Source organism: Heterocephalus glaber, unplaced genomic scaffold (genome assembly GCF_053883595.1).
Source record: "Heterocephalus glaber isolate CG9 unplaced genomic scaffold, H.glaber_assembly_v1.0 deba00001561, whole genome shotgun sequence".
In the NCBI taxonomy this organism is placed as follows: domain Eukaryota; kingdom Metazoa; phylum Chordata; class Mammalia; order Rodentia; family Bathyergidae; genus Heterocephalus; species Heterocephalus glaber.
This window is the reverse complement of record NW_028258349.1, coordinates 7295524-7319040: the sequence shown is the minus strand read 5'-3', so window position 1 is coordinate 7319040 and position 23517 is coordinate 7295524. Positions and strand designations below refer to the sequence as shown.

General features: G+C 39.3%; 1 protein-coding gene across 2 annotated transcripts in view; it reads right to left on the bottom strand.

The window, feature by feature from the left end:
• The window catches only part of Uri1 (URI1 prefoldin like chaperone), a 67037-nt gene extending 52092 nt beyond the window's left edge, over positions 1 to 14945 (bottom strand). The window contains exon 1 of one of the 2 annotated variants that reach the window (XM_004858782.4): positions 14545 to 14945. In XM_004858782.4, the coding sequence (XP_004858839.2) occupies positions 14545 to 14637 (93 nt within the window). In that variant the 5' untranslated portion in view covers positions 14638 to 14945. Of the gene's footprint in view, positions 1 to 13907; positions 14309 to 14544 lie in introns of those variants that run through there. The other variant, XM_087191001.1, reaches the window with a different exon arrangement.
• Positions 14946 to 23517: the final 8572 nt, after the last annotated feature.

The window sequence follows — 23517 nt, the reverse complement described above, 5'->3', positions numbered from 1 at the left end:
AGACGGCAATTGGCCGATGGCCATCTTGGAGAGAGGACAAATGAGCTTGGAACTCCAGCACACCTGTGGGCTGGCTCCATTTAGCAGTTCCTAGTGTCAGGGTAAGGCAGAACCGAGTACAAGTCAGCAGAAGGTCAAGGAGCTGAGTTCATGCCAGCAAGAGGAACACAGAGTATTGCAGGCTGAACAAATCAGGTACCAGCCTCAGAGCTAGAAACTAGCCTGAACTTCAGTAGAACTAAAGGTGCAGGCTTGCTGGGATTATCCACTACCTCACTGTAAATTATGGCTGGCTTCCTGGGATTAATCAACACGATCTGGGTTCTGTTTGCTCACTCTGTCAACCAGTGACATCAGAGACTCGCTCCGAAGTGGACATTTTTTTTTTCTTTTTCTCTTTTCTTTTTTCCTTGACTATTTGGTCTTGTTCTTATATAAGTGTGAACATTGTTTCTAGTTTTCTTCTCGTTGTTCTGTTCTCTTCCGTTTTTGTTTTTATTTCCTCCTTCTCTCTTATCCCATCTTCACCACTTTCCCAAAGATCTTGTAATTAATCTTGCTTTGTCCTCCAGCCTTGTTTCTAACCTTCTTCTATTTTTTTCCCCTTAACTTCTTTTAAATTTTCTCCCCTGGGGGGTAAAATTGCCATACTGAAGGCATATTTACTGTATACAACTTTCTGGATTGTTCTGGATTTTTTTATGTAACCACTAATATAGTTCATATGGTTAAAGGTGGCAAATTAATAGTTAGCACAATTTGTCATTTTCTAGGCTGTGACTGATGCTATTGCTACTCCTGATTGTACTACTCTACCCAAGGAGATACAATTATTCTAATCAGTTGTTCTTCCTGGTATGCCAAGACTGAAATTGCCTAAGGATCATAATAACATAGTCCAGTGCCAAAGAACCAAGGGCTAGGCCAAATAGGAACCAACTTCTCATCGTCCATAAATTGAAGAGGTAGGAACCTGCAACAGACACAAAACTTAAAACCCAGCTATATCTGGAAGACTCTCTGAGAAGCAGTCATTTCCTAAGGGTTCTAAATACTGGCAATAAAGCTACTTGCAGTAAGCATTAAGTAAGTAAGCAATTTACAAGCATCAACCCCAAAATTAAAATTAAAAAAAAAAAACAAAAAACAATGAGAAGACATTTAAGCAAAATCCAACCCCAGACTTCAGCTCACCAAAAGCAAACCCAGGGAGGCAACAAGGTAGAACAATTTGAAAGCCACTGACCTAAACTCTCTGAAGTGGTACCAACAGAAGTAACAAAACAGATTAATGAGGTTCTAGAAAAAAAATCAAATCAGAAATACTCTCTCAGGTAACTACAGAGATAGTGACCATAATGAAACACATGGTTAGTGACTCTAGAGCAGATACTGATTTAAAAAATAAAGACCTTAGGAAAATGGTGGAAACCATGAATGCCCAACGTAAGAAAGAAATGGAATCCATGAAACAGACTCAAACAGATATCCAGGAGATTAAAAATTCCACTTAAAGTATACACAGCAGAATGAGCCAATGTGAGGACAGAACATCAGATATAGAAGACAGGATTGTAGTTAGCAATCACAAAAAGAAAGATCTCTTAAAAATAGCAAGGGACCATGAAAAATCAACACAATGGCTGCTAGATGATGCAAAGAATAATGTAAGATTGATTGGAGTTAATGAAAAAGCAGGATAGTGCAAACAGCACAGAAAACCTGTTCACAGAAGTAGTAGCAGAACACTTTCCAAACAGGGAAAAAGAATCTGACATACAAATAAGTGAGGCATATAGAACTCCAATTAGCTATGATCAAAAATTAAATCTACAAACAAGATTTATCATGTAAAGGTACAAATTCCCAGTGATGAGTGTCATCCTATTATATACTTAAAAGGTACCAATAAACTTGATGAATTAAATAAAACAATAACATTTAATATTGTTCAAGGTAAAACAATCTGCATGCAAATTTAATTATAATCTATAGAACTATAAAAAAAATCTACACCAAGGCATGTACTACTCAAGATTCTAGAAATTCAACACAAGAACAGACTATTAAAAGCTATTAGAGAAAAGAAACAAATCACCTATACAGGAAAGCCCACCAGAATCACAGCAGACTTCTCAACATAAACCCTCATGTCAATGACAGTGAAGTGAAGTACGTCAAACCGTAAAAGAAAGTATCTTCCAATCCAGACTGATGTACCCTGCAAAACTATCTTTCACATTTGATGGAGAAATAAGATACTTCCATGACAAAGGACACCTAAAGAAATTCATGACCATGAAACTAGCACTTCAAAATGTTCTGCAGGACATTCTAGAAAGAGATAATAAGGACTACAACTCCATGAACCGCAAAAGAATTAATCCACCAAGCAAGGCAAGTAATTAAACAGAGAGGGGAAAAAAGGAAACCAACAACAGGAAAATAACATGACAAGGATGAGTTAATACATATCAGTTATAACCATCAATGTATATGGTCTCAATTCACTAATCAAAAGAAACAGACTGGCAGAATGGATCAATACGCTGCATACAACAAACATATTTAATTCAAAAAGAAATTCATAGACTGAAAGGCAAAGGATGAAAAACAATACTCCATGCGATAGGAATCCAGAAAAAACAGAGGTAGCTTTTATTCTGCAGATAAAGTGGATTCCAAGCCAAGACTAATTAAGAAAAACGAAGGTCACTACACCCTTGTAAAGGGAACACTCCAAGAAGAGGTAACAATCATAAATATTTATACATCAAATACCAGCACACCCAACTATATAAAACAAATATTAACAGACATGAAAATCAAATAAGCACTAATACAACTGTAATGGGGGACCTCAATACCCCACTGTCACAAATAGATCAACTAGACAAAAAATCAACAAAGATATATCAGAATTGACCAAACTTTCGATTAAATGGACTTAGATGTCTAGGGTTCCACCCCACAAAATCAGAATTCATATTCTTCTCAGCTGCACACAGGACGTTCTCCAAAACAGACCACATACTAGCTCATGCAAAGGAAATAATACTATCCTATGCATATTATCAGACCATAGTGCAATGAAATTAGAAACCAATGGCAAAGGAAACCATAAAAACTTTATAAACAGATGGAAATTGAATAACACCCTCCTGAACAATCAATGGGTCATAGATGAAATTAAACAAGAAATTAGACAGTTCCCAGATTTAAACAATAATTCCAATATAACATACCATAACTTGTGGGATGCAATTAAAGCAGTCCTATGAGGAAAATTTATAGTGATGAATTCTCATATCTGAAAAACAGAGCAAGCTCAAATAACCTAATGTTGAGCCTCAAGCTTCTAGAAAAAGAAGAACATGTCAAGCCCAAAGCTCATACAAGGAAGGAAATTATAAAGATCACAGCAAAAATTAATGCAATGGAGACTAAGAAAACAATACAAAGAATCAATGAATCGAAGACTTGTTTCTTTGAAAGATTAAATAAAATTGACAAACCCTTAGCCAATCTTATCAACAAAGGAAAGACTCAAATCCATGCTATTATGAATAAAAGGGTGAAATCACAACAGATCCTGCAGAAATCAGAAGACCATCTATACCTACTTTGAGAACCTGTATTCTAGTAAGATGGAAAACAGAAGAAATGGACAAGATTCTAGATACATATGAATTACCAAAGCTAAATCTAGAAGACACAAAAATCCTAAATAAACAAATATCAGTCATCAAATTGAAAATGTAATCAAAAACTTACCAACAAAGAAAAGCCCAGGCCTTAACAGATTCACTGCTGAATTCTACAAAAAATCCAGAGAAGACCTAATGCCACTACTTCTCAAACTCTTTAATGAAATTGAAAGGGAAGCAATACTCTCATACACATTACTGGAAGCAAGAATTACCCTATACCAAAACCAAAAAAGGATCCAACCAAAAAAGAGAATTACAGGCCAATCTCCCTAATGAACATAAAACACAATAATCCTCAATAAGATACTGGCAAACAGAATGCAGCAAATCATAAGAAGACTGACCAAGCAGGATTCATTCCAGGGATGTAGGGATGGTTCAACTTACACAAATCAATAAATGTAATATACCATATTAACAGAGCCAAGGACAAAAACACATGATCATCTCAATAGATGAAGAAAAAGTGTTTGACAAAGTCTAACACCCATTCATGATAAATAACCTACAGAAAATTGGAAGTCTTTACCTCAATCTGATAAAAGCCATCTACGATAAACCAACAGCCAGTATCATAACTAAATGGACAAAACCTGAAAGTTTTCACTCTAAAATAAGGAACAAAACAAGGATGTCCATTATCACCACTCTTATTCAATATAGTTCTGGAAACAGTAGCCAGAGCAATTAGATGAGAAATAAATAAAAGAAATAAGGATTGAAAAGCAAGAAGTTAAATTATCATTATTTGCATGACATGATACTCTACATAGAAGGCCCCCAAAACTCCATCAAAAGACTTCTAGATCTAATAACCAAATTCAGTAGTATATCTGGATACAAAGTCAACACTCAGAAATCAATAGCCTTCCTGTACACAAAAGAAAACAAACTCACTGAGAGAGAAATAAGAGAAATAATATTTCACAATAGCATTCAAAACAAAATTAAATACCTAGGAATCAAGCTAACAAAGGATGTAAAAGACCTTTCCATGAAAAACTGCAGTACCTTGAAACAGGAGATGAAAGAAGATATCAGAAAATGAAAAGATATCCCTTGTTCTGGGGTAGGAAGAACCAATATATTGAAAATGACCATACTTCCAAAATTGTTATACAGATTTAATGCAACCCTGATCAAAATATCAAGAGCATATCTCACAGAATTAGAAAAAACGATGCTAAATTTCATTTGAAACCCAAAGTGACCTAGAATAGCAAAAGCAATTCTGGTCAACAAAGGTGAAGCAGGGGGGGCATCACAATCCCTGACTTCAAATTATACTACAAAGTTACTATAATAAAAACAGCATAGTATTGGCAAAAAAAACAGACCCAAAGATCAATGGAACAGATTAAAAGATGCAGAAACTGAGCTGGGGATTTAGCTCAATGGCACTGTGCCTGTCTGGGAAGCATAAGGTCCTGAATTCGATCCCCGGTACCAAAAAAAAAAAAGATGCAGAAACAAATCTAAACATACTGAGCCACCTTATCTTTGACAAAAGAGCCAAACACTGTCACTGGAAAAAAGATTGCCTCTTTAATAAATAGTACTGAGTTTCACTGCCTGCTGCACAAGCGCAAGGACCCGAGTTCAATCTCTGGTACCAAAAAATAAATAAATAAATAAATAAAATTTAAAAAAATAAATAGTACTGGAAAAATTGGCCTTCCACATGCCGAAGATTAAAACTAGACCCGTATCTTTCATCACATACTAAACTAAAATCAAAATGAATTAAAGATCTAAATATTAAAACAGAAACATTAAATCTGCTGAAAAACAGAATAGGTAGAACTCTTGAAGACACTGGTGTAGGCAAAGACTTTATAAACAAAACCCAATCACCCAGGAAATATCAAAGAATCAACAACTGGGATCTCATCTTATTAAAAAGCTTTTGCACAGCAAAAGAAACCACCAATAGAATAAAGAGACAACCTACAGTGTGGGAAAAAAAATTTTTGCCAACTGTTCCTCAGACAAAGGACTAATATCTAAAATATATAAAGAACTCAAAAAACTCAGACCTCCCCCCCAAAATTTTACACCTAATTCAAAACCGAGCATCTGAAATGAAGACACTTCTCAGATGAAGAAGTAGAAACGACAAATGCATGAAAAATGTTCAACATCACTGGTCACTGGAGAGATGCAAATTAAAACAACACTGAGATTCCATCTCACTCCAAAAAAATGGCTGTTATCAAGAAATCAACCAGTAATAAATGCTGGCAGGGTTGTGGGGAAAAAAGGAACCCTTCTCCACTGTTGGTGGGAGTGTAGAATGGTGCAACCACTATGGAAATCACTGTGGAGATTCCTCAAAAAACTAAAAGTAGAGGTTCCATCTGACCCAGCTACTCCCCTTCTTGGTATCTTCCCAAAAGAATTAAAAATATCATACCACATAGGGCTGGGGATGTGGTTCACAAGTAGAGCTCTTCCCTTGCATGCACAAGGCCCTGGGTTTGATCCCCAGCACCACACACACACAGCAATATATACAAACCCATGTTTATAGCAGCACTTTTTGTAATAGCTAAATCTTGAAAACAGGCCAAATGCCCATCAACCAATGAATGCATAAAGAAGATGTGCTTTTTTTTATTTTTATTTTTTGGTACCGGGGATCCAACTCAGGACCTTGCGAGGCAGGCGGTGGAACCACTGAGCTAAATCCCCAGTCCAAAATGTGGTTTTTTAATACAATGGAGTACTCTGTCATAAAGAAGGATAAGCTTGAGACATTTCTAGCTAAATGGATGTACCTTGAGACCATACTAAAGTGGATAAATCAAACACAGGTTAAGTACCACACTGTTTCTCTGGTATGAGGAAACCAAAACTGTAAATAAGGACCAAAATGTATAACAGATATTGGGAAATGGGAAGAAAATGTTCAATGGGAAGGGGAACAAGGGAGGGAGAAAGGGAGAATGGAGGAAGGGACAAGGAATAAAAGAGAACAGAAGAAAAATGGAAATAAAGCTTTTGTAAATAAGGAGGGGAAGAAGGATTGAAGGGAGGGAAGCAGAACGGGAAAACAAAAGAAGTAAGATATATCACATATGGGTATAAATTCCCTATGATGAATGTTATCATTATATATACCTAAAGTGCACCAATAAAAAATTAACAGGTAAAGAAAAACACACTTCTAAAAAAAAAAAAAAAAAAAGAAATAAAATAAATAAGAACCAGGGCATGTTGAAGAAATACTCCATTTGAGGATGAGGGCAGAGAAAGTACAGTAAATGTGGGACATCCTGTGCCAGAAAGCTAGGTAATGATCAAAGAAAGATGCAACATATGGGAGGGAAAAAAAAGCATCCTTTAGCCAGTTTCTAGGAGCTCCCTCTTCCAAATTTGGGATGCTCTAAACATCAAAAGAACCTCAGAAATTACAATCCAGTGAATTTTTAATGTGTGTGTATATATGTATATACATTAGAGAGAGAGAAAGACAAAGAGTTTATGGTGCTGACACTAACAGGGGGAGCTTACTGCAAGGGCTCTTCATTAGAGAAAAATGCCGGGTAATAAATACAACTGGTTAGAAATCATTGATTTGCAAACACCAATATACTAACTGATTTAGGCAAGGATCATCCATGATAAAAGGTTATTTTTTATCATAAGGGAACAGAATATTCATACTGTCTTGTATTATTAGCATTTAAAGTACTGGTATAAAGTAACATTGTGTATCTTCTGATGTGATGCACTGGTAAGTTACCATCACCTATGTAGAATTTTTGCCAAAACTGTTTCACTTTGTTTCTTCATGATTATAATCATTAGACATCTCCAAATTGTGAGACATTCTACAAGAAAACTGACCTAATCTCTTGAAAAATGTCAAATTTCATAGACAAAGACAGAAGTAAAATTATTTTAGATGAAAATAGACAAAAGAGATAATACTCTACTGCAGCCAAATGCAATGGTGATCTTTGACTGGATCATGGATTGAAAAAGGAGTTGGAAAGGACAATCTTAGAAAAATTGAAAAATTTTAATTTGTTACTTGTCAATGTTAACATCTTGGGCCTGAAAAAAATGTATTACAGTTTACAGGAGAATGACCTTGTTCTAAAATGACATCCACTCAACTATTAGGGATCTGATAATATCTATAATTTATTTCCAAATGGTTCAGCAGGGAAAAAAGTAAAATAGAAGTAAAGGAAAAGCAAACAGGACAGCTGATGTCTCTAAACAAAGAATGTTCATTATATTTTTCTTTCCAATTTTCTATAGTTTTATAATTTTTTCAAAAGAAATAATTATAGTTGGGAAAAAAATATTGTGTTACAACAGACTTAAAAAACTGAGATTTGCCGGGGATTTAGCTCAGTGGTTCTGGTGCCTGCCTCGCAAGCTGAGGACCCGAGTTTGATCCCCGGTACCAAAAAAAAAACAACAAAAACTGAGATTTAAGATCTGGAGATGAAGGCAAATGATACAAGTTAACAAATCTTCAAATCCAAACTGAAAATATTGAAAAATAAAATCATGTATTATGATTAAAGCGTAGTCTATGTCCCTCCTTCCCTCTCTCCCTTTTTCCCAGGACCATTCTTGTCTTTTGTTCCAATCTAAAGAAGCTTAACACATGAAAACAGGGTTTTCTTCCCCTTTGAAATACTGTATTGTTTATTAAAAATTTCCAAAAGACTTAAACCAAAGTTGCTTTTCTCATACCTCTCAACTAGAATGACACTGAGTGTTAAAAACAATAACAAGTTGTTCTAAAAGGAAATATAACTTATAAGCAGTGAGTTCCGAAACCTCACCTACTTACAAAATGAAATGTACCTTGGGCTATACAAACATGTTCTTGCAACTCTGCCATTCTTAAAAAAATAAAGTAGAAGGGAGGAACTGCACCATTAGATCAAATTCACTTTTTTCAATAAATCACCTATAATTCAATTTAGGAAAAAGCATTTTCTAAAGTTCAACACCTCAGGTCAGGGATTTAGCTCAGTGGCACCACACCTGCCACACAAGCTCAAGGTCCTGAGTTCAATCCCCCATACCAAAATAAATAAATAAATTAAATTAAATTCAACACCTATTCATAAAAACTCAGCAAACTGATGTAAGAAAATTTCCTTTACCTGATAAAAGTATTAAAAAAATTCACTGTAAATATCATTTTTAATGATGAATTTATGAACATTTACCTGGCAGCCACTATCACTACTTCCATTCAGCCTTGTACTAGACATCCCAGCAAGCACAAAAGTTAAGAAAAAGAAATACAAACCAAAAGGACTGAAACAGGTAAGATAAGATAATCTTGAGGAACCACAACTATGCTCACACTGCCAGGTATCATGATAACTTGCAAAACCACAATGATTAACACAGTTTAGGTGTGCTGAAAGAATAAAGGAAACAGAACAAAGTTGAGAATTAATACAGTCACTTGGTTTATGACAAAGATGACAATGCAACGGGAACATGACAGTTTTTCCAATAACTATGAGGAGACAACTAGACACCTGCCCATGCAGTAAGAATGAAACTGCCTCAATTGCACACTGAACATAAAATCAATTCCAGACAGAACATATATCACAATATAGTAGTTTAGTTTGGTTACTGAGTAGGCACAGAGGCCTGATGATAGTAAAAACAAAATAAAATAGGCCTCTCATGTAAAGAACTAATTTAACAGCTAAGCCAGTGATACAAAGATAAACACACAAACAAAGGATAAAAGGTTAAAATAAAAAGAGACACAAGAACTCTTCCCTCCAGGAAGTTGCTCCCTGAGTACCTAGACCTACGCTTAAAAAAAAAAGAAGATAACCAATTTCTTTTTTGAACTCATCTCCTTTAAAGTGAGCCTCCCATCCCCTCCCCACCCATCTATATTAGGCCAAGACAAAGCTTCCTAATTGGACTTCTTTTCTCTCTTTGTGGGGGAGTAATCAAGAGCTTTTTTCTTACTATTATTTCTAATAAACACTCCCCTAAATTCCTTTTTGTTCTCAAATTTATTCTTCAGTTTTCACAGACGAAAAACCTTAGGTTTATACAAAATTAACTGTTTCAACATGCAAGGCAAGGCAATAAACCTTCTAGAAGATAACATACGGATACGTTCAGAACATTCATAAGACTTCTTACAAACAAGACAGGGGTGGACATACAGTTCAGTGCCAGAGCACTTACTAGTATGTATGAAGCCCTGGGTTCCATCCCCAGCACAGGAGGAGGAGAGCTGAGGAGGGAGCAATGAGGGAAGGAAGGCCCACCAGCCATGAAGAATATAATTAAAATTAAGAATTTCAGTTCAACAAAGACATCATTATCACATGTCAACTCAACCCCACAGAGTTGGGGACAAATTTACAACCAATAATTGAAAAAGTACCCATATCAAAAATACACAAAGAATTACTATCAGTAAACTAGAACATGGCAAACATTCCAAGTGAAAATGGACAAGAATTCAGCAGGCATTTATTAAAAATCCAAACAGCCAATAAGCATTGGGAAAGGTGATCAACCTCATCAGTTATTACTAGAATGGCTACCAAATACGAAAAGGACTGGTAATACCAAATGGTGTTAAGGATGTGAAAGTAGCTAGCTGGACCTTTCAACACTGCTGGCAGGAGTTGTAAACTGGTATAACCACTTTGGAAAACAGCATTATAAATAAAGCTGAAGACATAAATATCCCGAGAAAATTCTAGGCAAAAACTAGAAGCAAAGTGTTCAACTGAAAAATTAAGTGAAACTGTGATAGACATACCCTCCCTGACTCCTTACATAAGAGGTATTCCTTAGAATTCCCTTGCCTTCTTTGATTCACCTGGTCTTATCTATCACATATCAGACATTTTAAATGTACCTACTGCGTGTGTTCACTACTCCAGCAATCTCCATGAAAGCAAGCCTTTGCTCTAGTTTGTTCATTACTGCATGCTAGCAGAACATGCAAGGCATACTCAGTAAGTGTGCTGAATAAATTTTATGACTTGGAGTCCCAGCTTGGAGGGAGCAGCTTGTACTTGTTGAATAAAGTACATGGCTAACAGATCCTTAAACTATCTGGTTTAGTTTATCATGATAAATATGAGCAGCCTCCAACTAACTTAGCAATTCTACTTTAAAAATAATTTAAAATATTTACTTCTAATGCATTTAATTCTCCAATGTTCTATTATCAGGAAAGTGTAAGCTAATTCAAAACTCAAAATGAGAAATACATTAGGCACTCAATAATAAAGAAATAGTCTTAATAAGTTTTCCATTCTTACTATTATCCTACAAATAAGCTTTTCATGAAAACATACTATATTCCACTTTTTTCATAGTATAATGAAATCTTAATAATTCAAATAATAAAAAAATACTATCAGGAGATATAAAAGATATCCCAGAAATATCACCTCAGCCAAGAAACCAAATTTCAACATAATTCAATTCTAAGACAGAATCCAACTTAATATGATCTCAGTACAAGAAAACCACTAAGAACAGCCAAAGACTTTCCTCAACAGTCCTTCCTAGATTCTGTACTTTATGGCATAGGTCAGTGTACACAGGCTCCTAAGCAGCTTACTTTTTAAAAAAATCAAATACTATAGTTTAATGCTGTTGAAAAAAAATATTTAGTTTAAAAAGATGATCCAAGTTTTCCTCTTCTTGTATCTTTTGTAAGACAATAAAGATTAAACAAACCTTTGAAGTGGGAATAAAGGAAGTGAACTGGGAAATGTTTCAATAAATTTTGTCAGCTGTGGAGTAACTAAGAAATAAACCTGCCTAACTGATATTCAAACCAGCCACGGCATTGTTCAGGCTCAGAAAGTATTTAGCAATTGATACTGTACAACATCCAAATTTACATAAAAAATTTAAATAAATATTACCAATATCCTTAACTGAAAAACTAAAATCTCATCCAACTGCACAAACCTTTAGGTAAAGTTGCGCTTTAAAACAACGGTATGTTTTCTAATACAAATACATGTGAATATTTATACACATAAACTGGAACCATGCTATACACAACATTCTACAGTTTTTAATGCCTCCATAATAGCTAATCATTATGTTTCATAAGTTATTTAATCAATCCCGTCAGATTTTTATTTTTTCATTATTATAAACAAAGTTACAGAGAACTTTTCTTATGACTTTTTGCTAGATCAAAAAAGGAAAAAACCGAAGTTTAAACTAATAAAAAGGTTTCTTGAAAATGTTTCAGCATTGACTCTAAAAGTGAAAGTAAAAACTAATAAAATATTTGATCCTGTGTGTTTACTTCAGATGTGTCACACTGCGGTTGTGGTTCATTCGTGCCCGGTTTGTTGTTTCCCTCGAGTTGCCAATTTTGTATGCTTTTTATTCAGTGCTGGAGCAGATGAACAAGGAAAAAACGGGACAGATACCATGGTAAAACTTGTCACAATTAGAAAAAAAATTATGAGCAACATTTAAACCACATTACTATCTAGCAGCCCTTCTCAACATAATTCAAGGTTCCCAGAGAAAATTATGCCCTAAGCCTATCCACTGTATCTGATGAATTCATTTCTCTCTTCTACATCTAGAGCCAGCTAGCTAGGCCTCATCCCAGGGAAAACTGAGAAAATAGTCATTCAAGCCAATTTCTTCAGTGTTTCATTTTCTCTGAGGGAATCTACAATGGGAAAAGCCTTTATATAAAGGAATACTAACTGACACACTAATATGATATACTATGACATATTTGTCTTTATACATTCAGAATGTCACACCACTATGTACTGTCAAAACTGAACTGGCTTTAAATCCTAAAGTCCCTCACAAACACATTTAATTCACTATTTACCCGATAAACTTCCTGTATTAAACTATAATTAAAGCATAGCTATCTAACCAGTATATTTTGTGGCTTTATGGGTATTCTGTCTACTAAAGTAGATGCTTCTATTAAATAATCTCTTTACTGAGGCACTTTATCAGGAAGCAGTAATTTCACTACCCATGACAGGTATGAATGGCTATTTTATGTGCCAAAGTAACATTAACACAACATAAACAAATAATTTGGTATTATGGTCAATGTCCACTGAAAACAAGGATTCAGTTTTCCACTGGTCTGTAATGTAACTGCAAAAGCAATTTCTTTCTTCAAATGTAAGCGGACACCATACCAAAAAGCTGTTCAGAGCACCCCGTAAAGTATCCTTCGTATTTCAGCCATGCTGACATCAGAATAAAACCAACGACATCTCTTAAAGATGCCAAATGGGAGAAAACTTATCAGCCAGAATTAAGCACACGCTATGTTACCAAAGAGATGAAAGTAATTCCACCATAGATTACAGGCAAAGGAAACACCATCTTCTGAAGGTCTTTTTCACATTTTCTATTTAACAACAACAAAAATGTAAATAGTTTGGTCAAAAAGGAACAAGTTTTCAGGACCATCTAACTCTTCTTTCTTCTTTCCTTTTCAATTTTTTCTTTAAGAAATAAAAGACATATTAATGTCTTGTAATTTAAACACCTACACGAGGTGAATTTTTAAAAAGCTCCCACCTTGGAAAGAAGTCACCAAGTTTAAAAACTAAAATTAAATATGATACTAAGAAAAAATATGGCTCCCAAAAGGAAATCTAATGCAAAAAATAACTGAGCCAATCTAAACAAAGTAGGAAAGATTTCCCCAGTTTACCCCAACAAGTGGTTTCCAACCAAAGCAGGGTATCTTGGGGTCTATGAAAATCCTCATCAAGTTGAGGTCTGTATATCTGTATGCCTCTGTAAGTACTAGTCATTTTCACACAGGAATATTCCATAGAAAAAGTTAGGGATTCTCAAATCTTCATAGTTTTGAAGCAATTTTCTGTTTAAAATCCATGATATTCTCTACCAATATGACCTGGAAAGCTTTAAGTAGATTAACGTTGCTTTTTTTAAGACAAGGTCTTGCTAGGTAGTTCAAAAGGGCCTCAAACTTATAGTGATCCTCCTGCCTCAGCCTCCCGAATGCTGTGATTACAACAGGCAAGTGCTGGGATTACAGGCGTGTGCAACCAAGTCTGGGTAAATGTTATTTTTTCAAAGAACTTTAAGATACAGCAGAAGAGAGAATCAACCTGAAATACCACAAATATCCACGGAAATTTTTCAAATTTAACAACAAAACTGTATTTCTCAATCGAGTATACTTACCTACATACAACCGCATTAGAAAACGCAAACCGTTCTCCTCCCTTCCCTGGTAGTTTACAACTCATCTATTATACGACTAAAATTTAAATTTAACAAAAAGACATTTTACTTTGTCAAGTACTAAACCTCAAGGCTGGGCTTGCACAAAAAGCGTATCGTAACAAACACAGTAAAACGTTTACCTGTAAATAATGAGTAACAGTATACATTTTAGCAACACTTAGATCATAAGCTTAAAGCAAGGTGAACACTTTCACTTACAGCGCACCTCGCCAAATTCCCACGTTCTCTTCTTGTATGCATTTTTTTCAAAAATGTACTTCTACGTTCACATTAAAGGGACTGTCACCTCCCTCTACCCTATCCCTCCCCTCCGCTCCAAGGTCAGAGGGCTCCAGACCAAAAAAAAAAAAAAAAAACAGACGCACGTGACAAAAGTTTCTCCCAACCCTTTAGCTCCCGAGGCCTGGAGGCTGCGCTCCTCCTGCGCGCCGGGTCGGGGACGCGCTGGCCCTAGGCCGAGGGGCTGCGGCCCACGGAGGGCAGGAGGGGCGGCCGGGGGGGATCGGTCCGCCGGGGGCCGAGCCGAGGACCGCGGGCCGGGCGGAAGCGGGGCGCAAGGAGCGCGGCCTGTTACCTTCTCCTGCTCCTCGCAGAGTCGCGCCACCTCCGGGGCACGCAGAGGCGCCGCGGCCGAGGCGGGGGGGTTGGGGTCTGGCGGGGGCTCCATGCCTGGGCAGCCGGGGACCTCAGCGAGGCGAACGAGTCCTAAACAAGTGTTTATGGGAGCGGCGTGGCCGGCGGCTGCCCTGCGCCCGCGTGCTCTCCCTCATGCACCGCGCGCCCGGCACCGAGGAGGCCGCGCCCGCCTTCGCCGCCACTGCGGGGGTCGCTGCTCGCGTCCGGGCTGCCCGCGGCCGCATCTCACACGCGCATGCCGCCCGCCGCCGCCGCTGCCGCGGGCTCAGAGCACCAGGCCGGCCGTCGAGAGCAGAAGGCGCTCCTCCGGTAGCCGGGCCCAGGCATGCGTCCCGAGGCGGCCGCGCCTCCTCCGCGCCTCCCAGCAAGCCCCGCCCCTCTCCCCGCCCCGCGCGGCACGTCAAGAAGCGCGCGCACCCCGCGCAGGCCCCGCCCCGCAGTCACGTGGGCGCGGCTGTCCGCCTCTGCTGCGCTCCGGAAGCTCGCGCTCTAGCGAAGCCCGGGCGCGGGAGCGTTGGAGCGCGCAGACTTCAGGTGCCAGCCGTACTCTCCCAGTCGCTCAGCGCTGCATCTCACGCGGGGAGCTGAGTTCGTGCGCCGAAGCTGTTTCGTAAGCACATTAAAATTTAGCAAGTTCAACTCTTTCCAATGCCTTTTTAATGAATTAAAATATACAATTATATTTTGCATATGTATTAGTGTACACACTAGAATTTTTCCATAAAGTTGCTAAATATCACAGTGTTACAGTGTGTATGGGCTACATAAGAGATTTTCTAAGGAAAACTTCGCCTTCACTTTTTCTTTTTGTATGTGTGAGAGATAAATACTGAAGATTGAAACCAAGACTTTTGCACTGAACTTCATCTCCAGACCTTTTTTTATTTTTTATTTTGAGACAGAGTCTTTCTAAGTTGCCCGTGCTGCCCTTGAGCTTGCTGTCCTCCTGCCTCACCCCCACCACAGATTGCTGGAATTACAAGCATGCGCCACCACGTCCAGTTTACCTCCTTATTCTAAGTCTTGTGCCCTCTTCTTCTTGTACACTTTGTACACAGCAGACCTCCGAATAACCTTACTAAATGGACTGGCTTTGTGCTAACTCCGCTCCAGGCCCTAACAGTGGGAATGGATCCTATGCCTTCGGCCTTGTACAGTTAGGAATTGGCTGCAAGGTACCTGCACATTTCACACTTTGGTGTGTCTCCTTGCACCTGTTTCTCTTCCCTCAGCCCTGGCCAGCTTCTAAGTCCAGATCCACCCTTTTTCAATTTGTGTCAAAGAATAAAAGCAAGGACAACTTGGGGAAACAATAAATTTTAATTCCTGTCTTTCCTGGATGCGTATCTGTGGTTACCTCGGAAACACAATCTAGATTTTACTGGTCTTACCACCTCCTCTAGCACCATCATCATCTCTCCATCCTCAGCCATCTCGGTAGCTACTTCTTGTCCCATTGTTTTCACTGCAGCCCCTGTAAGGGACATGGCTGTCAGCCTTTGGCTCCTCTTTGAGGCACTCAACCCTAGCTCACATATCCCTGTGCAGGTGGGAAGCTGACCATCCCTAGCAGCAGTTGAAGAGTAGAGCACTTCCCTCAGAAGTGATTGCTTCAAGAAAGATCTTGTGACACCACATAAAGGTTTCTGGAGGCTTCTGAGAAAGGTCTCCCTCATTCTTTGAAAGTGCTTTCATTTGGACTCATCCCCTGGTGGAGAAGTACAAAGCAGAAAGCCCCGTGTGTTCCAGGTAGCCGTCCTGGGCACCACTAAGACTTGGAATGAAGTTCATCCTATGGCCAGCAGAGCCAAGAGACCGAACTTGAGTCCATGAACACATCACACAGTTGATTTGGGACTGAATCAACCAAACCAGAAGTCTGCATTGCCTCTGGACTTCTGGTTTAAAAGACCAGTAAGCTTTCTCACTGAGCAAGGAAGTTTATACCCACTTTTCTTCTTTGTTTAAATTTAATTTCATTTTTGTATTCATTAAGTTTATTGGTACATTTTAGGCATACATTATAATCACATTCATCATAGGGAGTTTGTACCTGTACATAATCTCTCTTGGTTCTTATTTTTTCCCATTCCCCTCTCCTCCCCTCCCTTCAACCCCTCCATCCTTCCCTATTTACAAAAGCTTTGTTTCCATTTTTTCCTTCTTTTCTTATTTTTTCTTTCCCTTCATTCCCTTCCCTCCCCACCCCACCCCCATTCCTCTTCCCCTTTGAGCATTTTCTTCCTATTTTACAATATCTATTATACATTTTGGTCCTCATTTACACTTCCAGTTTCTCACACCACAGAAACAATTCAGTATTTACACAAATGTGTCCTATTTATTTCACTTAAGAGTATGGCCTCAAGGTGCATCCATTAAGCTATAAATGACTAGTTTATCTTTCTTTATGGCTGAGTAGTACTCCATTTTATAAAAAGCCACATCTTCTTTATCCAGTCACCGGTTGATGGGCATTTGGGCTGTTTCCAATATTTAGCTGTTTCAAACTGCCACTATAAACATGGGTATACATACATCACTATATATACTCAATTTTCTACCACTGTCAGCCAGAGACATCTGATTCACACATACCCCCTCTATTCTCTGCTTAACACCTTGAATGAGCTTTTAAATTAATCAGATCATATTATTCTCCCTTTTAGCACCCCTCCATGGTTTCCCACTGCAACTAGAATAAAATCCAGATACCCTACTAGAATTGTATATTATCTGACCCACCTTCCCTACTTCTTTGCAAGTCACCTGTCAGTCATGTCAACTATAACAGTTTCTTTCTTCTTCAGCCATGCCAGACTAGTCCCTGGCACAGGATCTTTGCACTTGCTGATCCCTATGCATGCTATACTTTTCCCAGATCTTTGCATAGTTGACTCCTTTGTGTCACGCAGGCCTCAATTCAAATAAAGAGACTTGCCTGATACCCAGTCTACAGAAGCCCCTCCTCATTCTCTAAGCATCCACTGTCACCTATTTACATTTGTCTCATAACACTTGTCACTTTGTGTGTGTGTGTGTGTGTGTGTGTGTGTGTTTGAGATAGGGTCCCACTATGTAGTCCAGGCTGGCCTCAAACTTGCAGTGATCCTCCTGTCTCAGCTTCCTGAGTGCTGGGATTACAGGCATGTGCCACCATGCCCAGCTACTTGTCACTTTTTAGAATGATGAGTGTCATCCTTGTGATCACCTCTCAGCAGTAGACCGCCAGCTCCATAAAGGCAAAGATGGAGCAAACATTCACACTCAGGGAACATTTGCTGCTGCTTTAACTAGAGCAGAGACCTTACCATACTGCCCAGTCCTTTCTTGGTCTCTGCTCTGTGGCCTTAACAAGAGCCAAGCACTGCACAGGCTCACAGGCTGTTCTGTTTAAACAGGAGAAAGCAGACTAGTCTGTGTTAGATGTTTCCTGTTCAACATAGCAAGTACAGATGTGGCAGCAAAAAGACTTGGACTTTACAACTAATCAGAACCACCCTATGGCCCCATCTCTACCACTTACCTGCTGAGAAGCCATAGACAACCAACCAACCCTGAATTTCACCTCCCCAGTGGAGGTGAGAATAATGCTCTGCCTCGAGGTTTTCCTGAAGAACAAAAACCATCACAAATATATGAGGTGTTTGTTCGGGGTTTTTTGTTGTTGTTTTTTGAGACAGTCTCTTGCTATGTAGCCCAGGCTGGCCTCCAACTTGTGGCAGTTCTCCTGCCTCAGCCTCCAAAGTGCTGGGATTACAGGCGTGTGCTACCACACCTGGCAAGACCGTCACAAATATAAAAGCCAAATGGTAATAGTGCCATCCTTCTAAAATCTGTCAAATTTTAATCTCTTATCCAAGAAAACATCAGCTACCCCAAAACACTTTTAATAAAACAAAGGTAAATTTCACCAAATATTTGTTCATCCCCTTCCATGAATCAGGCCCTCCATTGGGCATAGGAGGCAAGAAGTGACCAAGGTAAGTGTCAGCCCTGTTTATGGACCTTGGAATTGATAGAGGACGACGGATGAGGAGCTTGCAATTCTATGACAGGATCATTCTTAGCCCCAAGCTCAGAAGAGCATAGTCTCTGCCATGAAACTCCCATAGCACTTCATCTGCATGTCCCTTCAGATGCTGCTGATCTTTATTCCTCATACAGTATGGGTTTTCTGTACACATCAACCTGTCCTGCAAAGGATGAAGATGACATCTTCCTCAAAACTACAAAATCTATAGCACTAGGCGTAGAACCCGGAATAGATGATAACAAACTGTTACCATCTCTCAGATGCCAGTGATTTATGCAAAAAAAAAATCAAGAGGACAGCATGCAAAATGATGGAACAGGAAGTGTTCAATGAAAAAAGAGTCTACTGATTTTTGGCAAGAGAACAGTACAGTAGATGGAAGCCAGTTGTCATATCCATTCCTCAGTCCCCACCCCACCTGGAACTGTAGGAATAGCATTTCTGAAGTACCTGGATGGTGCCTTGTCCTCCAAACATTGGGGTTTGTACATCTGGTTGGTCTAGAAGTTCCCTGAGAGACTGGTGCAGACTCGTTTTGGTTTCAGCCCTCCCTGGCTTCCTGTGGCAGCACCTACTACTACTAGGAGATGTAATCAGAAAGAATAGCTTTTTGGAGCCAGACATTAAGAAAATTTTTGCAATGATTATACACAAGGAGATCTATATACTTTGCAAATATCATTTCAAAGTCACTAAAAAAAAGCTACAGTCTTCAACAAGTAAAAATTAGCAGTCAATAAGGAGGAAGAGAATGATGTCCAGCATGAACACATTATATAGTACTTAAAATGTTCAGTTTTCAATAAAATATTTAAAAGGATATGTTTTAGCCTTCCATTACTATCATAAGTACCTGTGATAGTCAGCTTATAAAGAGAAAAGATTTCTTTTTGCTCATGATTTCCAAAGTTCCAGTCCATGCTAAGTTGGCCCCATTGTTTTAGGCCTGTGGCAAAGCAGCACATCATGCTGGGAGTGCATGGCAAAACAGAACTGCTCACTTCATTGCAGGAAGCAAATGAAAGAGGAAGGCACCAGGTACCAAGAGCCCCAAAAAGGGCAGCAGCCTCCAGTGACCTAAAGATCTCCCACTAGGCTCACCTCTTGCAACCTCTCAGCACCTCCCTTGGGACCGAGGCTTTATGTCCAATCTAGACCTCTCCAGGATAATTAAGATCCAAACTATAGCAGCATATAAAGAAAACCATTCACAGGAAAAAAAAAAAAAAAAAGGATTGAAATAAAGCCATCCCTGAGCCTCAGACTTTGCAACATTCCTCACAGATATTAAATCAATTGTTTTAAATATGCTCAAAAGCTAAAGAAAATCATTTACAAAGAACTAAACAAAAACACAAGAAGAATGTATGAACAGATAGAGAATGGCAATAAAGAGATTGAAAGTATAAAAAGGAACAAAATCGGGCCGGGGATTTAGCTTAGTGGTTCTACTGCCTGCCTTGCAAGCACAAGGACCTGAGTTCGATCCACGGTACCAAAAACAAAACAACAACAACAACAACAAAAGGAACAAAATAGAAATTCTGGAGGTGAAAAGTACAATAGCTGAAGTATAAACATACACTATAGGGGCCAAAGAGCTGATTTGAGGAAGAAGAAATTATCAGCAAATCTGAAGATCAGGCAAATGAAATCACCTAGGCATAGAAAGTGAAAAGAATGAAGGAAAATAAACAGCTTCAGGGACCTATGAAATGCCACCAAAGAAACCAACAGGTATAGTAGAAGGAAGACAAAAATCATACAACCATTTTGGAAGACAGTGTGACCGTTTCTTTCAGTTAAGCATAGGCTTACCATAAACCCAGCAATTGTACTCCCAGTTTATATGGACACAAAAACCTCCATGCAAATGTTTATACCAGTAGCAGCAAAGCAAAGACATAGTTCAGTTTTCATGGGTTTAATTGACTGATATTATGCAAATCAAAGGCTGCCTGTTTTGAATTTGTTACTTCCTATCTTGAGCCCTCACTTTCCCCCAATCAGAGGAGTAGCCCAGAGGTTTCTGGAGTGTCTGCTACCTGCTGTCAAGGGACTCAGAAGTCCACAAATGTCCCCAGCTAAGTCCCATGTACCACCTTGACTTGGCCTCAAACTTAGGCTTGCCAGAGTTAGCAAACAAAAATGTCACCCAATTAAATTTGAATTTTGGATAAACAACAAATAACTTTAGTATAAATATATACATGTAGGGCCGGGGATTTAGCTCAGTGGTTTCGCCACCTGCTGCGCAAGCGCAAGGACCCGAGTTCAATCCCCGGTACCAAAAAAAAAAAATGTATATATATATATATCCATGTAACATTTGGAATACACTTATACTTTTAAAAATTCATGATTTATCTGACATTCAAATTTAACTTGGCCTCCTGTATTATACCTGTCGATCCCATTCATATTACTGTCTGCGAACACCTGTTTCCTTTCCACATGCATTCTCCTTCACAGCTTTCAAAATGAATACCTCAAGCATGAAGCACAAAGTCTCTGCCACCCAAGTGGATCACTTTCAACTGCCAAAAACTGACCATGGACATAGGTAAGGGGAGGTGGGGAAATGAACGGCCATTTTATGAGGTTGACTCCAACCTGTTCTGCACTGCCAGGTTGGGAAATCCTGCGATCAGCTCCAAAGGAGTGATTCTCAACCTTGGTTGTGTAGTGGGAGTTTAACAAAAAGTAACGCTTGGGTGTGGCCGGGGTTTGGAGAATTTTCACAGCTTCTTTGGTGGTTCTTCTTAATAGGGCTGCTATTTTCCTTGTGGCCCTAAATCACCCAAACAGTGTGCCGGGGATTTAGCTCAGTGGTGCCGCAGCCTGCCTCACAAGTGCAAGATCCCGAGTTTGATCCCCAGTACCAAAAAACAAACAAACAAACTTAGTGGCACAGATCATTGTTCTGAAGGTTGACGGCTGTCTCTCATGCAGCTGGAGTCATCTTGGAAACTTCTTCATGCACGTCAGAACTTCAAGTTAACTGTCACCATCAACCTGAGTAAGGCAGTCAGCCAGACCACCTATGCCACAAGGCAGCATAGGCTCGTAATTGAAAAGTATAGTGAATGTGTATTTTTCAATGTGTTATAATAAAAGGCACATTGTTATTAATCCATCTCAAAATGCTCTTCCTCACTTTAGGACATTTATCCCATCGTTCTTGCCAGTTTCTGAAGCAGTCCTGGAAATCTTTTGTGAATATCTTTAGTTGTGTTATCATGGCTACTTCAATGTCCTAAACTGATTCAAAACATTTTCCTTTCACGATTATTTTGACTTTAGGGAAGAGACAGAAGTTGCATGGTGTCAGATCCAGTGACAAGATGGATGAGGACACACCATGATGTTTTAACAAGCCTATCTTTCCATTAGATGGCACTTGGCAGTTTCACTCACCGTATTTTTGATCATACATCGTAAAGACACTCAGGAAAGAGGACTTCCAGAACTGCTTCAGAAAGTGGCAAGAATGATGGGCTAAGTGTGTTACAAATGAGGGGGAGCATTTTGAGGAGAATTAATGGCAATGTGTCTTTTAGTGTACTAAAAACTTTTTTTAACTTAAACATTCCCTGTATTTTGATCACACACTGGCATATATGGCCTTTTCTTAGGCCTAGGGTGTCTCATAGTGTGGTGGCTGGGTCCCAAGGGAGAGCCAGGAGGAAGCGATATCACCTTTTCAAATCTAGCATGGGAAGTCATGTGGCATCATTTTAGCCACATTCTCTTTATTAGAAGCAAATAACTAAGGCTGGGCATATTCGAGAGATATGGTCTTACACTTCATCTCTTGATTGGACAAAACGTGATCCTGGTTACAACCACCACATGTACCATGTACACATACCAAACACATTTCCCAAATTCCTTCTGTTCTCTGTACTCCCCAGGCCAAGCCACACCTTGCTTTCCTGGAAAACTCCATGGCCTATCCAGTGTCTCTCACCCAACCTGCCCTCCATGCTCCAGCTGAAATCTCAAGCTCAGAGCCAGCCATGCTTCTTGCTGCCCAGAGGATAGAGCCCAGGGCTCCAGCAGGCTGGCCTTTGCATCTCTCGCCCACTCCACCTCCTCATGCTCCACAGCAGAGCCAGCCTTAATACAAGCATATGCTCCCCTGAGTCTTGCATTTGCCAGGAAGAGGTCCACTGCCTTGCCCCTACCTCCTGCTCCTCCTCCAGGGTTTTGCTTGGGAACCCCTACCCCACCCCAGCCTTCTCTGGGTACCCCTAAGGCTAGTCAGTCACAACCCCCTGGACTTCACATACAAATCCTTTCACTTATTTTCTTTTACTTTTGTATTTTGGCATGACATATGTGCAAAAGAGTACACAGAGGGCCGGGGATTTAGCTCAGTAGTGCCACTGCCTGCCTCACAAGTGCAAGGTCCCGAGTTTGATCCCCAGTATCAAAAAAAAAAAAAAAGTACACAGATGCTTATGGTATGTACAGCTTGATGAATATCCACAAAGAGAGCACACTTGTATAGCCAGCTCCCATATGAGGAAATACATTATTTCTAGGACCCCAGAACCCCCTCCAAGGCCCTTTCCATTTCCCATCCTCTGTCACTTTGCCACCCTAGCCCTGGTCCACACTGTCCTGACCTGTAGTCCTCTGGATTGGTGTCACTTGTTTTTAAACTTTACGTGAGTGGACCCATGCAGTACGTGTGTGTGAATCCACCCTCACGTTAGATACAGTGTTTTAATCAGAGCTGATGATGTAATTTGCAGGGCCCAGGGAAAATAAAAATGCAGGTCCCCTTGTTCAAAAATTAAGAATTTCAAGGTGGCAACAAGGTCTTGATTGACTCTATTCTAGAGTTGGGCAGTGCTTCATCCCATAAAA